The sequence below is a fragment of the Desmodus rotundus genome, chromosome 2 (assembly GCF_022682495.2).
Source record: "Desmodus rotundus isolate HL8 chromosome 2, HLdesRot8A.1, whole genome shotgun sequence".
Classification (NCBI taxonomy): Eukaryota; Metazoa; Chordata; class Mammalia; order Chiroptera; family Phyllostomidae; genus Desmodus; species Desmodus rotundus.
This window is the reverse complement of record NC_071388.1, coordinates 71504120-71522606: the sequence shown is the minus strand read 5'-3', so window position 1 is coordinate 71522606 and position 18487 is coordinate 71504120. Positions and strand designations below refer to the sequence as shown.

The 18487-nt window shown below is 36.2% G+C and overlaps 1 protein-coding gene across 3 annotated transcripts in view; it reads left to right on the top strand.

The window, feature by feature from the left end:
- Positions 1–14403, top strand: part of VGLL3 (vestigial like family member 3) — a 47430-nt gene extending 33027 nt beyond the window's left edge. For all 3 annotated transcript variants that reach the window (XM_053918276.2, XM_053918275.2, XM_053918277.2), the window contains exon 4: positions 8412–14403. In XM_053918276.2, coding sequence (XP_053774251.1) covers positions 8412–8455 — 44 coding nt within the window. In that variant the 3' untranslated portion in view covers positions 8456–14403. The remainder of the gene's footprint in view (positions 1–8411) is intronic.
- Positions 14404–18487: the final 4084 nt, after the last annotated feature.

Genomic DNA, 18487 nt, shown 5'->3' with positions numbered 1-18487 from the left:
TGTGCAGATCAAGAAAGTTAGACTAAGCATATACGTACTCACTCAAACTCTATTAATACTTGCTAACTTTTAAAAACTGTGAACTAAAAATTGATTCATTCTCCATTCGAGTATTAATTTTGTAAACAAGTTTTTATGGATTACTCTCTGATTTTTTTTTTAATTGCAAACAAATTAGGCAATGCCTTGAGTGTTTCTTAAAGGAGTTGTCATCAACGAGCTGTGTATGAGACTGGGGACTTTCTCAAACTGTCATGTCTTCCCAGGAGAAACTTACACGCTCACCTGCCAGAGGAGCTATAGAGGTTAAAAAACCAAACGCCTGAGTAATTCTAGCATGACTCCAAATGGGGAATCATTCAAGGCATTAAAAGGCCTGTTTCAGGGGCCAGTGTCTTTCGTATCATCAAATTACCTTTTCAGGAATGCTTCACTATTTCTTGTATCACATACAAGGGCACATCTAAAAGAAACCGACTCAAAAGAAGAAATCTGCTTTAGAACTTGTCCCCAGACAATTTTACATTAGCTTTCAACAGGCTGCAAAGATTATATACAAAAATTCTATATGCCCTGTGGAGTGTATAGGTTCTCTTTATTCTCTTTCAGGCTGCCTAACTCTTCTCTTATTGTTCTATTTATTGATAATACAAGGTTTCACAAACAATTGTCTGTGGCCAACATGTTCTGAATTCCTTGGCAAAAAGATGACCAAAAAGAGTCTTGCAGGAGATCGTTGAGAGGCAAAATACACTGATTTGCTTTTGAATATAACCTGATATACTGGAGATAGATTTAACTTAATAATTTTTGTCAACCACAAGCATGTGTTATAATACTTATTTTCATGGCTGCTTTGTTTGAACGGTATCAGATGATGCTTAGCATCCTCACAATCATTGAAGTTCTATTTATGTTTTCTTGGATTAGGCAGACTTTTCTGCATAATGTCAGAGAACAAGCTTATGAAAAATTACTGATGTCAATGTGGAATTGATGTATATGCAACATATCTCATTCTTACTGAATATTTTCCAATATGTTTTGATTTAATGGAGAGCTTGATTACTTAAACCAAGCAGGCATAAAATAGATTTGTATCTCTGTCGTTCTAAAGTAATTTTTAAAATTTCTGTATCTTTAAACCACTCGTACTCCCAGGTAAAGTATTTCCTGAGCTAGTATTGTATCTCCAATTATGTTTTTGTGCATAGCAATGGATCCAGATTAGCTCTTCCTCTGGTTGGATTATCTATTTTCTGGATCATAAAGCTGTCACTGCATAACCTAGAAACCTCTTTAAAGATGTATGTTTGGCTGCATTTGTTTTCCAACAGATGTCTGGATAGTGAGAATCTCTTGAGAGTACTATAACTTGTGGTTTCAGTTACACTAAGTGATCCAAGCATTTTTTGGATTTTCTCCTTTCCAGTTCTGGGAGAAAATCTGTAGAAGAAATTACAGAGGGTTTTCCATTTCACTCTTCTACACTCCTTTTTTTTCTCTATTCTTTGTCTCTGTCTTCAAAGTTTCTTTATATCTGTTTTTTGAGACTGAGGTCACTGAACTGGTGAGCAGTGTCTACACTCCATATTGCACCTCCTGACCCCAGGCTTCATTTACCCAGGAGGTTATCACACTGAAATTCAAATTTTGAGCGTGGCAAATTGCCAACATGCTCACAAACTACCCGATGCTGCGATTTGCATTTTATATTGTCCACAAAGTCAGTCTTAAAATGACATTCAGATTTGTTACTCCATACCCTGAGGCTTAAAGTACTTGCCAATAAAAGTACCTCCCTTCCAGCAGGGCATTTTAGCATGCACACGTCTGAAGACATGGGTGTTGCTAAAGGCACCGGCTGCAGACTATGTGCATGAGAGTGTTGTGGTTTTGGAGGGAGTATTCTGTAGGGCAGACCGAGCACGGTGGCTTGCCGTCTGGTCTGGAAAAACAGGAGCAGCGGGAAACACCTGGGCACCGCGCTGCTTGTCACCTGCATGTTCGCCCCAGGTGTGCAGGTGCTGTGCTTCTTACAATGACTTAGTGATTTCTGGTCTATTAGTAACATCAGATTCAGTGGGTTTTATTTTTTCTACTCTTTTGAATGTGAATTTAAAGATACTTTGACAAGTTCAGACAGTTCTCACCTCACTGTTTCTGACAGTACCACTACATGAAGATTTTAAGTCCATCCTAAATGTGCCTCAAGGAAACATCTCCGTATGCAGAGAAACCTCTGCTAATAAATTGTTAGACTGTCATAGTTTAGAGCTTTTATTATTTTAGTGTGTAAGAGTTGTAATGATAAGAGAGTAGTTGTAATTCATCATAATAAACTTAATTTTTTTTCTGTTCAAGTATACATCTTATTTGGAATGACTTTAAAAAAGAATTATTGTTCACCATTTAAGTATTAAGTATGGAGGTACTTAGTATTCATCAAAGTGGCACGAAGTATTTGTAATATATGAGGAAAAAGTTAATATATCTAATATACAAAAACATTTAGAAATCAAGGAGGAAATTAATTCATTGGAAGTATAGAAAATTGGCCAAGATAAAATACAAAGAAAGAAGTGCCATAATCTTCAGTAATGCTGGAAGAAATATAAGTTGAAAAAATGTGATACCTTTATTCTGTGATGATAATAAATAATAAAAATTTATGATTTACTGGCACAGACTTCCTGCAACATTTAGCATCCACAATGAAATATGTAAATACAAATATACATAAGTGCTTGCGTTCAGCAAGCATATTTTCAGGAATTTATCTTATCTACTACAATATTCACATAAGTAACATATTCACACATTTGTGCATGTGTGTGTATTCAAATGTTGTAGATCTATAGAAAATTATGTAAGTTACGGTATGGGGTATGCCGGGTATTGTGCCGCAGCCCTTCCCAAGGGTTTGTCTACATACACTGACGTGGAATAGTTTTCCAAGATGCCACTGCTAGTGAAGTAAGCATGTTGTAAGCACAGTATCAATAGTGGTGTGAGTGTATGTGCATCCAAAGTGTAGTGAGTAAGTTGTTTGATGACAGAACATTGCATAGAACTACTTTCTGACTACTCCATAACTTGATTTTTAAACAAGAAATTTATGATATTTTGAAATGATTTTTTAAGAAGATGTTTTAAAAAAGAATAAAGGGGGGTCTCCATGGTGGTCAAACATGATCTATCTTGATATGCGCCTGAAATGAAATCACAGCTCTTAAATTGGGTCGCTCTTACTCTTATTTTTCCCTCTATGTTAGTGTCAAAGTGCTACCCCCACATAGATCTTATTTAGAATTTCTTAACTAGCATATAAATCGATTGTCCCAGGGCTCAGACAAACAAACGTAGTTGTATGATCATTACCAGTGATAATTTTATAAAGTAAGAGAAGATGATATGACTGTCTCTAGCATCACTTCGTTTGGGATCATTTCTCATTGTGTCAGTGTTAGAGGTCAAGTTACTGGTGAGGGTTGGATATTTTGATATAGCATCCAATACAACGTTGTATATATTTATATTTACAATGAAAATGACGTGTCTTTACTAAAGCAGAGATGAAGCAAGGGTTCATTTTTTAAAGTGTAGGAATAATCTACCAGCTCATTACTTTTAAGTACTTTCTTTACTTTTAAAATATACAATAGTCTATCCAAACATTCAGGTTTCATGTTTCTATTTTTCTTCTCTTTCTATCAACAGCGAGTTCCTCAGTATATGTTTACCACATTACCTTTTTTATCACCAGCAATAAAATTAATTGGAAACACATTCAACTTACTTAAGAGCTATAGTCAAGGGTGTTGTGGAGTGATTTTGCTTCTTTAGAAGTTGGATGTGCTTTACTAGTGGACGTGACTGACAATTAAACAATCTCTAGAACTCAGATGGTCCAGAGTGTAGCTTTTTCAGCAACTCAATTTATTACTTATTTTTACTCAATAGCAGAAAACCTAACCTCATCGATCCTGAGTGTTCTTACCTTAACCCAATGATATCTTCATTGAGTTTAGTTTAAAACAATTTCCCACTTAGCGATAAAACTTCTTCTCGGATTCTTCCCTCACTTTCTCCCTGGGATTGTCTTTCTACTCCTGGGATTAGTCATATAACAAACTTGTCAAGTAAGAGGCTGCTGTGTGATTTTGGTCTTGTCATTTCAATTCTATTCTGGCTTTTGTTTCCAAGCATATTCCCTCCCGCTACTCTGCCTCTCTATGCATTCTCTGTACCATGTTCCCCCTATTTAACTTGAATTCAGCTTCTTAGTGTTTGTGATGCTCCAAGAAACGCAGGCCATTTCTTCTACCCTGGGGTACCCACATCATAGCTATGGAACATACTAACAATCTCACCAGAGCTGTTTCTAAGCTAATATCTGTACCCTTCTCAGAGAGCCCATGGAAAATTTAGGATCCAGGGAGGGGGAATTCTCCAGGCTTTTCATGCTTAGACATACCCTGTTGCTATCTCTCCTTCCCATTCCTAGAGTCATTTGTAAAAGTTGAATCTGTGAGGCTATTGCCTCCCAAAAATCTCAGTGAGAAAATGAGGAAATTAGGTACAGTGACTTGTGAAAGAGACAGGGTCTTCAAATTTTAAAGGGATATCATATTATGATCTTCCTTGACCAAGATTTCTCTTCCACTTCTAATTATCCTTAATTTCTTTTCCATGTTCTTACTTCCTTCGCAGTCTTTCTGGGTCTAGATTTTTTTGTTTTGGTCAGGTGCTGGTGGTGGTGGAAACGAAGTGAGGAACTGGGTCCGTGGGCTGACTTTCCTTGTATGTTTTCCTCCTAACCGAGGGCCAGACTCTCGACCTCTGAAGCCAGCAGTGTGATGTCTTTGTTTTCAGGTCCATTTCTCACAACCACCTCGCAGGCCACATGGCCACCTCATGTCCTCAGTGTTCACACGGGGGAAGTTGGGGGAAGTTGGGGGTGGTGAATATCAAAAAACATTTCAGTTAATACAACATATTCTGTTGCATGATTAAAGTACGTCGTCTTCAACTGCATAACAAACTACAGTGTAAACATTTAGTAAGTTCACGAAAAACATTGTAGATATATAGTTTAAAAAATCACCAAGACAGCTATTTTGTTAATCCTGGTATCAATTCTGTTAAATAAGTGTTTCAAAAACAGTGCAAAAGGGATATATAAATGCATAACATTTCCTCGAGTTGATTTTATGAAAGCACTTTGACTTGGGGAGTTAGGAAAGTGTAGGCTGGTGTTGCAGTGACAGCCTGTAGAGTCCAGGTGGAAGGCGCCACGTACGTTGAGATTAAGACTACAGACTCTAACATCAGGTCACCTCATTTTCAGTGCCAGCTCTACTGCCTGGTAGTTGTAAAACTTTTCATAGTTTCAATTTTCTCACTTGTAAAATGGATATTATTATGGCATGATGAATGTCATTAAATGATGTACTTCACATAAATCCCTTAGCTCAGTGCCCGGCATGTTCAGCCTAAAGAAAATGTTCGATAATATCATTTTTATGATGTTTATTTTCCTTTCTACTGACAATCTCATTGACTAAATGATAAAGCCAATCTGGGTTACAAATATCAAGAAGATAAATATGAGTGATTTCAGACAGCCAGTGGGGAGATTGCAGGATATGGTATGAACTTATTTTATATAGGTTTAAGTTAGGGAAGTGAGAAAGCAAAAGAGCCTGGATAGGAAGAAAATCATAGCAGTGGATTTTTGTTCTGGTAAGAAAATCTAGGGAACTCTTAAATATATGTAGACCACATAAGGATCATGGGTTAATGATATACGCAGACCACATACAATTCATGGACTAATGATTTCTGTCCGCTTTAGCCCTTACTGGAAACACAAGTGTACTGGCTAGCTTTTTAATATCCTGATCTACCCTCATCAAGTAACAAAAAAACTATAGCCCTGCTTCTGTGTTGCGACTTAGTAGTAGTAGGGTCTATTGTTTCTGGTTGTTCATTTTCTTGTGCTTTACTTATACCTATTTTGAAATTTACAGGTATGAATACTTAGTAGTAATTAAAGTGAAGGTTTTATTAATGTGTCTTCACCAAGAAGGAGCTAAAAGACAAGACCACATTAGATATTTAAGGCATTTCAGGGCACATATTAATTGAATTGATTTTTTCAAGGTAATGCAAAGACTTGAAAACAACAACAAAAAATGAAGAAATGAAGTTACAATGAGACAATGCCTGATGTTATTGTGGTTGGAACACTTAAGGCTAGGTTAAATAATTCAATTCTTGTCCACAGAAAAAGGCTAACGTGATTTTGAGAGTCAGATGGCTTTGCAAAGGAAACTGGGGATTGCCTTTACTTAGGGGAGGAGGGAAGACACTGAAACCACTTGATGATTCCCACACTATTCATGACTTGCCGTGCTGACATTCTATAGATTGATGGAGTCTTCCAGGGTGGAAATACTGAGTCATACAGAAGATGAGACATTTTAATAATGAAAAAAATATTTATGCAGTCAGCAGATTGTCAGTTAAGGTGGTTTAGATTATAAGTCACCCAAAAGAGACTATGGTAGGTTGTAAATTATTCTAACCACTCAATCATTTGAAAATGTGTAAAGCAAGCTTAGAGAGAATTAGTATACCCCAAATACTTTCATTTCTTCTTTCTTCCCCTCTTTCTCCACTTTCCCCTTATCCTCTTCTTTTGAAATGAGGGCAGTGGAGAAACTATGGATTCTATCTAAACGTAATACTAGTACACATGAGAAAAAAAATTAAGATGGGACTAATCTTTCTTCAGAAGTGTTGCTTTTTCCTAATGTACAAGTGCTACAGAATGAAGACAGTGATGTGGTTCTGTGAGTTGCTTCTTTGTCTCCTATTTGTTTTCTCTCCCTTTATGGAGTCTGTTTTGTAGATTGTTTTCATGTCTCCCCTCAATGACTGACCAATCGTGTCTGTTTTGTAATAATATCCATTGTTTTATAAAATTCTTTGACAAGTTGGAGAGACAGGAAATTAAATCACTGCAGCTGGTTTAGTAACAATTGCAGTTGAAAACCACACCGGCTCATTTAACAGTTCTATTTCTGACATGCAGCCCAGAGTTAAACAGTTTGAGATCGAGGGTCGAGAAGACAGACCGTGATCCTAGCACCCGCACAACCACAACCAGGCGGCATTTCGATCGCTTATTTAATAGCCTAACCTTCATGTTTTGGTATTTGGTTGGAAACAAATTAAGAGCACCTTGACTGGTGTGGCTCAGTAAGTTGGGCATCTTCCTGCAAAGGGAAAAGTCACCAGTTTGATTCCTAGTCAGGGCACAAGCCTGGGTGGCAGGCCAGTCCCCAGTAAGGGGTGTGGGAGAGGCAACCGACCGATGTTTCTTTCCCTCTCTCTCTCCCTTTCTCTCTAAAAATAAATAAATAAAATCTCTAAAAAAATAAACAAGTTAAGAGCAACCATTATTCTGAATCTTTACTCTTTCAAACAATTATGCCCCAGGACAAAAATAAAGGAAACTGAAGAAATTGCCCTTCAAGGGGATGGAAACTGAAGGAGCTGTGCTAATCGCTCCTATCAGAAATGAGTCCGTTCACTCCTGAGTATCCAGAGTCACATTTTTTGTTTCATTCCCTCTTCGATAAACTTCTTCCTAACTAATTTAGCTATGAGTTGGAATTCATACTTGTTCATATAATTTCCTTTTGTCACTATTATTTCAAATTTACCTGTAAATTTTATTTTCTTGTTATGAAGTTTGGATTTTGGTAAGCCATCTTAACTATTTTCTGGAGGAAGATGTGATAAAAATATTAAATTTATAAATAGAATGTAAGTTTGTGCTGTTAGCTGTGCACCAACCATATCTATTTTGCTGACACTACTAGATTCAGTTTTTAACCATCTAATTGTTCATCATAATTTATAACAATCCCATAATGGAATACATTTCAAAATAACATAAGAATTTATTCACTACTTTAGACCAAAAAGTATAATTTTTGTTCTGAAATGTATTAACTGAAGTGTTGCCTAAATGCCCCAAAGATTGGCTACACCATTTTTCTCCGACATCAGCTCCTTTTGAGATTATAAGTAAAATGGTTTCTTTTCTTTTCTTTTCTTTTTATTCACTAATATTCCAATGAAGTAAAAACCACAGTGAGGAATTTGTACTGTACAAATAGTCCTGCTCTAGTCTAGAGTTTTGTCACCTGTTGATTGACATTTTGAAAATCTGAGCTCAAGCGCAGAATTTCCTTGGAGATCAGGTGTTCCTTGGGTCATACCTCACAGTTGTGTGGATTTTCTTTTTGGTTTCTGTATCCAGTGCATTGTAGATTGTGTCCAGTTTTCAGTGTTATATATATCAATACTTTCACTTTCCTCATTGTCACTCTTTTTAGGTCTACAGCACCAAGACAAGAGCAAGGAATCACCATGGTACTGAAACACCGAGTTTTCGTAAGTGAGATTGGAGCCCACTGGGAGAAGGTGCTGCCAGGATTTTCCCTTCCGCAGTGGGGCACAAAGGACATGGAAGGAGAAGAGGAAGTGTCAGCCACCTGACTTTGGTTTGGAGCCTTTTCTTGAGAGAGCAGAGTGGGTCCTAGACATTGAAGAGAAGCATTTTTTGTTTTTGTTTTTCCCCTCATCTGAGCCTTTGCCTACTGTGCAACTCCCTCTCTTTTTATGTCTTGCTTTTATCAATACATGGTTTAATTTTTGTTTCATTTTGATTTTTTGAACCAACCACCTTGTCAGGAAAAGATGAACCACAAATGAAGACACTCATTCTTTCAGGAATACGATTTTATAGCTCTATGTGCATCTATTTTTGTAGAAATACAGAAAGTTTGATTTAGCATTGATGGGCTATTTTTGAGGGATGTATTTTTTTTAGTATTGTAAAAATCGTTAAGTTCTGTTTAAAGAACTTGCTCTCAGAGAAGCACTGGCAAAAATGTGTAAAATGCTTGTCTTTAAGATGTCTGTGATATGCTCTGTGCTTTCTAGGTTACCTCAAGTGTTGGATAGTTTATCCCTTTTTACAAAAGTAGCACCATAGCCAAGCCAATATAGTATTGCATTACATTAAATCTCAGTGAAGATTTAATTCCTTACTAGCTTACTTAGCTTTGAATTATCTGTATAGCTTGAAAAGGAACTTTTTAAATGACCACACTGAAAAAAATTATTTCCTTACAGTTCTTTGATTTCTCCCAAAGAGTACTTGTAGGTTGATTTTAAAAGTTTTGTATAAACTTGCAATCAGATGAAGAGTTTGCATAGAGTATGTAATTCTCTTTCTAGTCCATTTAAGTTCAATAAATGGAACCAGGCTTTATACCCAACTATTGGAAAAAATGCATTTAACCATGCTACCTTTGAGTGCCAGTGACTTATTTTTCTTGTTCCTAATTATTAATTCATGGCAATTTTTAAGGTCATATTTTAAGTAGGTTTTTTTTTCGGGAGATAGTTTGAAGGTATAATATTTAGGAAGGTACTAAACACATTACAAAGTTTTTAATTCAATGACCATTTCTGATAATGTTACCTATCATTGTAAATTGAAAACTAACATAATTGCATATGTAATATTTTAAACATAGGTTTTTGCAAGGTTTTCTTTTTCTTGGTTTAAATCTGATTTTAGATTATTTAATTCTTCATAACAAAATAATTTAGGCCAAAATGAAATTTGGATTTATACCACAATACTGAAATTAGGTTAATCAATTGACAATTTGTTCTTTGAAATTTATTATTGAAAACCCCAGATTCAAGTAGACATGGCCCTCAGAATCTAAATAAAGTGAAGCTGGAGTTATCATTCAGACCCTGTCAGGAGAAGATCATGAAAGTAGCAGTTAGTGATATTTTAAGGACTTTTAATGCGAAAGTCCCTTATTTTTTCAGCTCTTTTCAGAGATGGGTCATATTAAAAAGTTAATGTTATAAAGATCTTTTTAGTAAAAAAAGTTTTTCAAATTTTTCCCATCTGTCCTTACACATATGAAATACAATGTTTAGTGAAATACCACTTTTCATCTTAAATGTGTATATCATGTATGTGAACATTTTAGATATAAGAACAATACAACCCCTGCTTAACTAGGCAGAGTTCTCTCAGATAATTTTCAAAGATTTCTCTCAGCAGTATTTTATGTACTAGTTTTCCTTCTTGGTGCATCTTGTGAGTTATAAGTCTGTACAAGGTCTTCTTGTATTCTTGTCGCTCCATACATTGTGTCTTCGTCACCAGACTCTCCTTAGCACACTGCACATTTTTACCTAATGTGAGGTCCACATTTAAGGTATCTTCCACTTATTAATGACATGAACGTAGATTTCTAGAGCCTGGCTTGGTTAAATTATCTATATTTTGATTTAGAATTTGATACATTGCCGTTGTTTGTGATTTGCCTAAATCAGTGGAGCACAGAGTTGAATGAATCCACAAAATTGGTTTGATCCAGCTTCCTCCTGAGTTTTCAGAGACAAGTATATGGTAGTTCCCATGGGTTAACTCAATGGGGATTATTCATTTTTTCTCTTCTTCCCTTGGAACTTACCAACTTTCTGTGCAGTTTCTCTGAGAATGGTGTTGTATTCCCACTCATTTAGATAATTCAATTGGGTTTTCCCAATTAAGAGAAGAAAAGTATGAAGTCTCTGTTCTTTTCCTTATTCTCCACTCAGCTGCATGGAAGGAGAGAGAGCATACAATGAGATAGCCTCATCCTGAATCGAGACTAGGTTCTGTGTTACTTCTGGCAACCATAGAATAAAATATTCCTTGGCTCTGAGGCCCAAGAAAAGCTGGGGACCTACATTCTGCTGTAGACAGGAAAGATTTGTGGGAACACACCTAGGTGGTGTTGGTATAGCAAGGATTAGATCCTTGCATTATACAAGGCGTGGGCCAAATCTAAGTAAAAAGAATGAGTGCTTGTCTATAATTGTCTGGCATCCCCTGATATGATCAGATTACTGTTACCACCAGAAGGTGTGCAAGATGATGAGTTGTAATTTAGCATGATATTCTGAGTTTATTTTAAGTTTAAAATGCTATCATGCTCTGGGTCTCGTTTCCTCACGTCAAAATGATGCTGTTGAACTTCAGAGTTTTCCAAACTGCTTTATTGAGGGCTACCACTTCCCTCCTCAATTACCTATAGAACCACTCTAACTTTGACAATTCTATAAACTATTCAAGCTTTTTAAAGACCTGTGAGCTAGACCCCAGAAAATTATCTGATTTATTTGACGTCTAATCTATGCTTTGACCTAAACTATCATGAGTTAAAGAACAACATAATAGTGACAAGTTCAATCCTAAAGGGTTTATTGGTCCCTCATTATTTCTTTGAAAAGGGTTCTAAACTTTTAAAAAATCAATGTTCCTTCTTAAGAAAGTTAACCACTCCTAACTTCCTCCTCTAATTTTTCTTCTCATTCCTATTAAAATTATTTACAATATTATTTTAAGCAAAAATGTCCAGGATTGCTTTGAATTTTGCAAATGAGAACTAGTGGATGACAAATAATTGAGGAATTAATTTCTTTAACTTTATAAGAAACTTAAAAAAACCAAACAAACGAATTCTAGACACTGCCGTAAAACATGCCGTTGAGGAACTCATTGTTCCTGATGCTGGTAGCATTTGCCCATTCTTCCTCTAAGACCTGTAGAATATATGACAGACTCTGTCTGACTTTAACATTTACTGCTTGGTTTAATGTTGTATTTGTAATTTAAAGGAGCAACCAGAAACCGTGCTTCAAGAAACTGCATTCTATTTCTTACTGAGTGTCCCTGTGTTAGGTAATATATGCTGAGTGGAGTCAGTGGGGCAGTGGCATTAAGTGGTGGAAAGGAAAGTATTTATGTTAGGGGTCCGACATGGGGATGAATAGACAAGTAGAATGAATTAATAGAAAAGAGCATTGGGCTGAATGTTAGGTCATTCTCTGAATTTTGGCCTAGCCACAATTAGATATGTGTGATCTGGGGTTTCACTTATTTATGTCACGAATAAAGTAGGATAGTAATAGTGGCAGGCCGTGAAGGTTGGAAATTACATGTATGTATATAATCAATCATCCACTCATAGTAGATGGCCAATAAATGGCAGCTACCACAAATGTCTGTCAGTTGAGTAAACAGATCATAAAACGGAGCTCACCAATGTCCCTTCTCTTTACTTTCCATACCCATTTCTGCAGAAGTAGAACTATGACTATGCTTTTCTGTAACAAATCAATGCAAGAGAATGTTTGCCTTCTGCTAGGTGTTGAAGATAAAAAATATAAATTTCTTAATTATCTCTAATATTTGAGCATGCCATTTATGAAGGTAAATAACTTTTTAGTGGTATGGAGGTTCAACTCTGAGTTTTATTACATATTCTAAAATTTTATTTATCTAGGACCCTATGAATTATTTTCTCCAAAATCAAGGCAACAGGTTCAATAAATCACCAAAGTTTCTATTTTTCAGTTATATTTTGGGCTTCTTAGCACCTGGAATAAAAACATCTCTTTTGAAGTTATTCAATTTTTTTTCTACTTGCCTTGGAGGAAAAATTGCAAAATATGGTGGAAAAAAATTGTCCACATGTAAAGGAGGAAAAAAAAAAAAACAGAACCATTTACGATCTCAGTCAGCAGATTTACTCTGCTTGAGAAAAAGAAACAACTTTAACAACTTTATTGGAAGCAGATGTTGACACTGTGTCAGTTATTGAAGATGGAAAGTGTTCAGTTGAACCATTGCGGTTACAAAGGGGTATTGATGGCGGTTAGAATTCCTGTGATTGATCACCTTCACAACGGGCAGGACGGCAGAAAGCGGGGAATGTTGGAGACCGAGGCTGCAGCCGGCCTGCCGATCTCAGTACGCAGCACCCTCTGGATGCAGTTTTGTTTTAGTCTTTCATCCAGGATAAAAGGCACATCTTTTAGAAAATTTAAGGTTTATGAGAGAAATATTAAAATTTATTTCCTAAAATCATGGCTCAAGAGTCCTTTAAATCTAATATTAAAACACTAAAACCATCATTAAAGTTGTTTTAGAAAAATTAGGTTAAAGTTTTCATTCAACAATGTATGTTGAACATGCTGAGTGTATAAACTTCACAGAAGTGGATGAGTGTGGAGATTGGGGCGTGGGTGGAGCCTGCAAGGAAACCTCAGTCTCAACAGCTTCAAAATGCTAGTTACCTTAGGAACTTGGTCACAGATATTGGTCACAGAACAAACTTTGTAGGTTTTTTCCCTTTAGTGCTTTCTGGGAATATTACCCTATACACTTTTCCAAAGTATAGAAATAGTCATTATTATTAAAAATATCTTAATTTTTTAATTTGTATTGTCCATTGTGTCTTTTCTTGTGTTAAAAATTTCATAGTTTTAAGTAACTGATCAAACTAGTTCTCTTGAAATTGCAAATGAATTTAATTCAATACATTTATCTTAACCCTCTTCTAAAATCCCAAGGAAAAATAAGTGTAACTTGCCAATTCCGTCGTACAAGTAAATAATGACTCCCTAGAAAAGGGCAGGTCACCATCAATTAGCTTCCTTTTGAACAGTTTTTGGACTACTAAATTTTGACATTAGAATAATTCTTTTAGTATACAAGATTCTTTAATTAGCTTTTTTGGTGTATGCATAAGATGTGAACCTTTTAAATGATGTCCCTTTATATTAATTAGGTGTACATATTTTCTAATGTTGTGGCTAGCGCAAAAATTAATAATGATTAACTTGATTTAATTTCTTAGGATATTTACAATCTTGGATATTATATCTGATTTAAAAATATTATTCCATGCATCTTTCTGGATATACAGTATAGGGAAGGGTTTTCATGTGAATTCTTTGTATCATTTTAAAGTGCGTATATTGAAAGGAAAACACAGATTCAATTTGTTTCCATCATTTAAATCTAAGTAAGATAATATGCTTTTATAAAAAATTATGTAGTATGGTAAACTTATATTTGTCACTTGATTAGGTGAACTGAAAGGTAAGGATAGAAATATCTTACAGCTTTGAGATACAGTGAAATTATAGATTTGTTAGAATTATGAACAATTTTATGCTAGCTTAATTTTCCATTTCCAGAAAGACAAATCAACTAATCATGTTGTCATTCTTGATTCACAAAAGAATATGAAATTCATAAAACTCTTGGCTTAAAAACTACTTATAAAATCATATTTTGTTTTTCTGTTTTTCTTGGTTTTGGGGAAAGAGACATGTTTGTATTTCTATTCACTCTTCAAATGCAGGTGTTGTGACTCTGGGTTGATGATATAAGATAATGGAGGACTTTGTAATAAAAACAGATGTCATCTTCAATTTGTCCAATAAATAATTTAATGTGAACTTAATGTTTATATTTAATGTAGTGTTGGTTTGAATGCATTTCTTGACAGTAACTAAAGATCTCTGTTTTTATTTAATTAAGCAACTTACAAATATCTTTGGAAATTAAAACATCATATGTTTTTTATGAGGTTAAGTTAATTTCTTGAGTCAAGGAATGTACAAAGGGGGGACCCCAGAAGAACCAGAATTATCTTCGGGAAGGCAGGCCCCTTGTAGTACAGGTCACTCCCGCTAGGTGAATGTTCTAGGAACCCGTCTGTATCAGTGTACCTGCTGGCATTACTGAGAGAAGCTGCATTGGCTCCAGTGAATTTTTTCGAAGACTCTTTCATCTCATTTGACCATTTCATGATGGGTGATTTACGAGCACACCTGCCCACATCACGCTAAGTGTTCAGCAGTTTTTGACCCCAAACGACATGACCCCCGTGCACTACCCACCCTATACACTCCATCTCACCCTGCGTGACTTTTTGGGTTGTTTCTTGGGATGAAAAAAGTCCTCAGAGGGAAACGTTTTGCCCATATGGAAGAGGTGAAACAAACAAACAAAAAAACAGCAGAAGCACTGAAAGACATCAAAATTGACAAATTCAAAAACTGTTTTGAGCACTGGAAAAAACATCTAGATAGGTGTATCACATCAAATTTAGAGTACTTTGAGGTGACTGAAGTTTAAACATGTAAGAATGAATGCAAAGTATTTTATAAATACTGGTTATTTTGGGTCCCCCAGTATATGTTACAGTGAGGAATGGGTTATAAAACAAGTGTTAATGGAAGAACAAGTTAAATGGGCTGTATTACATAACAGCAGGAAGCTTATGAATCTTTTAAAACAATGTTTCTAAAGTTACCAATTGACTCTTTGGGAGAGGGGGGTATGTGTGTGTATCACATATACATATACATATATATATACATATATATACACACACACAATTATACATACACACACACATATATATAGTTTTTACATTTATTGATACAGAATTTGCTATAAGTAGTATGGAAAAAGAAAGGAAACTTTCCTAAAAATTCATTGACATTGAAGAAATGTACCTTAGAAAGAAGTCCAAGACCTTATATTTTTAAAGGAAGCCAGAGTTTCCTGACATGGGTCTTCTATTTTCTTACTAAATGAGTCTTTAGTGTGAAGGCAAAAAGTCTGAAAATCAGTATTAAATCAGCAGACCCTCCAGCATTACAGATGAACTAATTTGGCACAGGCTTTTGAACAGTCTGCCATATATTTAGAGTAGACTAGTGTTATAAGTTTTCTATGGATGCTGGCAAAATTAGCACAAATTCAATGGCTTAAAACAATACAAATGTGTTATATTATGGCTCTGTAGGTCAGACATTTGGCCCTGGTCTCAGTGGGTTAAAATCAGTGTCAGCTGCCTTCCTTCTGCGTACTCCAAGGGCGAATCTGGGTCCTTGCTCTTTTCAGGATCTAGAGTCCTTGGCTGATGCCCACCTCTCTCCATCTCCCAAAACGGCAACTCTGGTCAGTCCTTCTCATAAGACATCACTCTGGCCCTCTTTTGCTTCCCTCTTTCATGTTTAAGGCCTTTTGTGATTATATTGGTTTTACCTGGAAAATCCATGATAATCTCCCAATCTCAAAGTCCTTTATTTAATTACATCTGCAAAGTCCCTAAATGTTAGGCAACATATTCGCAGGTTCAGGGACTGAGATGTAAACATTTTGGGGGAGCCATTCTACATACCACCATTACTATTAGATTTCAATCATTTTTTACCAGCTTTATAATCCAGAGGAATTTTACACCAAAAGTAGCAGGGCGTGTTCTATGTTTGCAATGGTCATTTGTGTCAGATTCATATTCACTTAAATAACTGCATATGAAGGAAAGTCCTGCTGCTCTATTAAACATTTCATGTGACTGTTATAGTGCCTTGGGATCCAAAGGGTTATGTGGTATTTATTTCAGACAGGCGCTCAGGGGGGTGGAGAGCGGGACATCTGGTGCAGATTCTTCCTAGCTGAAGTGTGTTTTCTTTGGGGACAATCACTACCATTTAATTGTTTTGCTTCCTTTTTTGGGAACATATGCCCATGCTGTGATGTTCTAAGTCTCCAAGCATCTCATTTGACTTGCTTATACACATTGGGCTAAATGTCTATGTATATGACCACACTGACGCGGTAAAGCTTGTACAATTCTGTTTCGATTGAATCATTGCATCTGCTATCAGTTAAGCAGTGGAAAAGCTGTTATGGAAAGCAAACATGTTTTGATACATTTAATGCGTAAAGTAGGTACCTCTACTCTAAAATGTAGTTGATCAATAAATGAGCTAGACACTCTTAAAAACAACACTCAAGCACAACTGATTTACTTTCCATACCAAGTTTGGCTGTGGCTGAATGAAGAACACCAGCATTGATCTTTGCTTTGCACTTGTGCAAGAGACTGTTTGCAGGGAGCCAAATATAGCAACAGAGGATTTAATATCCTGCCAAAAAATACAAAATCTGTTCCCCTTTAAGCACGATACTCTATCCTTTTCTTGTGGATCTTGCTAAAATAAAAATATAGCTTTAAACAGCCCCATTCCTCCTGCTGGAAGTTTCCTAATCTTTTACAAATGGGCTATGTACAGTTTTGTGGTGTTTTATGTTTCCAAAAGAAAATGGCTATCCAGTACTATGATTTTTCTTACCAAAAGAAGTAAAAAAAAGCCCTTACAAATCAAAAATAAGAGTCAACAGCAACACTTCGATGGTGTCAGGACTATCCAAGGATCGCTGGGTGATGATCTCTGCTTCACTTTATATGGAGCCAAAAATAACAATTTAAAAAATCAGCTCCTGCAACCAGGTACCTTCTTTGCCCAAAAGACATTTGTTTTGCTCTGAATGCTGTCTGATGGGTAGATGAACTAATCCATATTTCTCTAAAATGTGGGTAATAATTGATTCTTCTGCTCTACCTACAATATATATACAAAATTTTAAAGCAGTTTTGCACACATCACCAAGAAAATAAGCTTTCCACTATAACAGCTTTACCAGACATCTCTGTGTGGGATTTTAAAACAAACACAAGGCTATTTGGAAATACTTGGTACATGTAAATATGCAAAATATGCCGAACAGTGCTAACAGCTGTAGGGTGTACTGTCTCATCCTTGAGCAGAATATTTTGGTGACAGTGCTGGCTATTTTTTCCATCTTTTCTTGTCATTCCCCCACCCCTTGTCTCTACCCACTCTCCCATCCACAATATCCTTCAAAAGTACATACTTCACACCCTTCCCCCCTGGTTCCACACTGCTTCCAAGAGGATCATTTCAGTAGATTCCCGCTGGAAAAGGTGGGCGGCGCCTTGCAGGAATGTTTGAGTTACACAACGTTGTCAGAGCTGAGCTTTGGGGGACTTGCTTGCACTTGTTCTGACAGCAGCCCGCACAGGGCCCAGGCGCTCTGCAGCCCAGATTCCACTGAGGCTTGTCGTTGCCAGGAAGCGAAAAGTCTAGCTGAGAGTGGCCGTCTGCCATGATGAACCCAAGGACCACGCAGTGATCGTTTCAAGTGTGTGTTAGCAGGTTCTGTAACATCACAATGCTCATCCATTTATGAAAATGAGTGTATGCCTTTCTGCCTGGAGCCAAAAAGGAGAAGACCCCAGGGAAAAATAAATCTCTTCTTGTGGGATGGTGGCAGGTTTGTAGAGGAGAAGGTAGCAAATGTGAAGCAAGAAACCCTGGTCCCACAGACCAGTTCCTCTCATAACTTGTTGCTATCCTTCAGTCCCATATTTCCTCAGTTTCCATATCTGTCAGAAAAAGATCAAATAAAATAATAAATGTAAACTGTTTTGAGAAAACTAAAAGTACTACGTAGATACAAAGAGACTGCAGCCGGCATCTATTCAAAGTCTTCTCTGTACCATGAACATTAAAGGAAGTTAAAGAATTCTTACAAATAGCAATATATAGATAGCATTATTTGGGAGCTGTTAGCAACATAAAAATGAAAAGAAGATTTGAATTCCAGTGATGCTTCTTAAAAGCTGTACAACCTTGGACAAGTTCCTTAGTCTCAAAATCT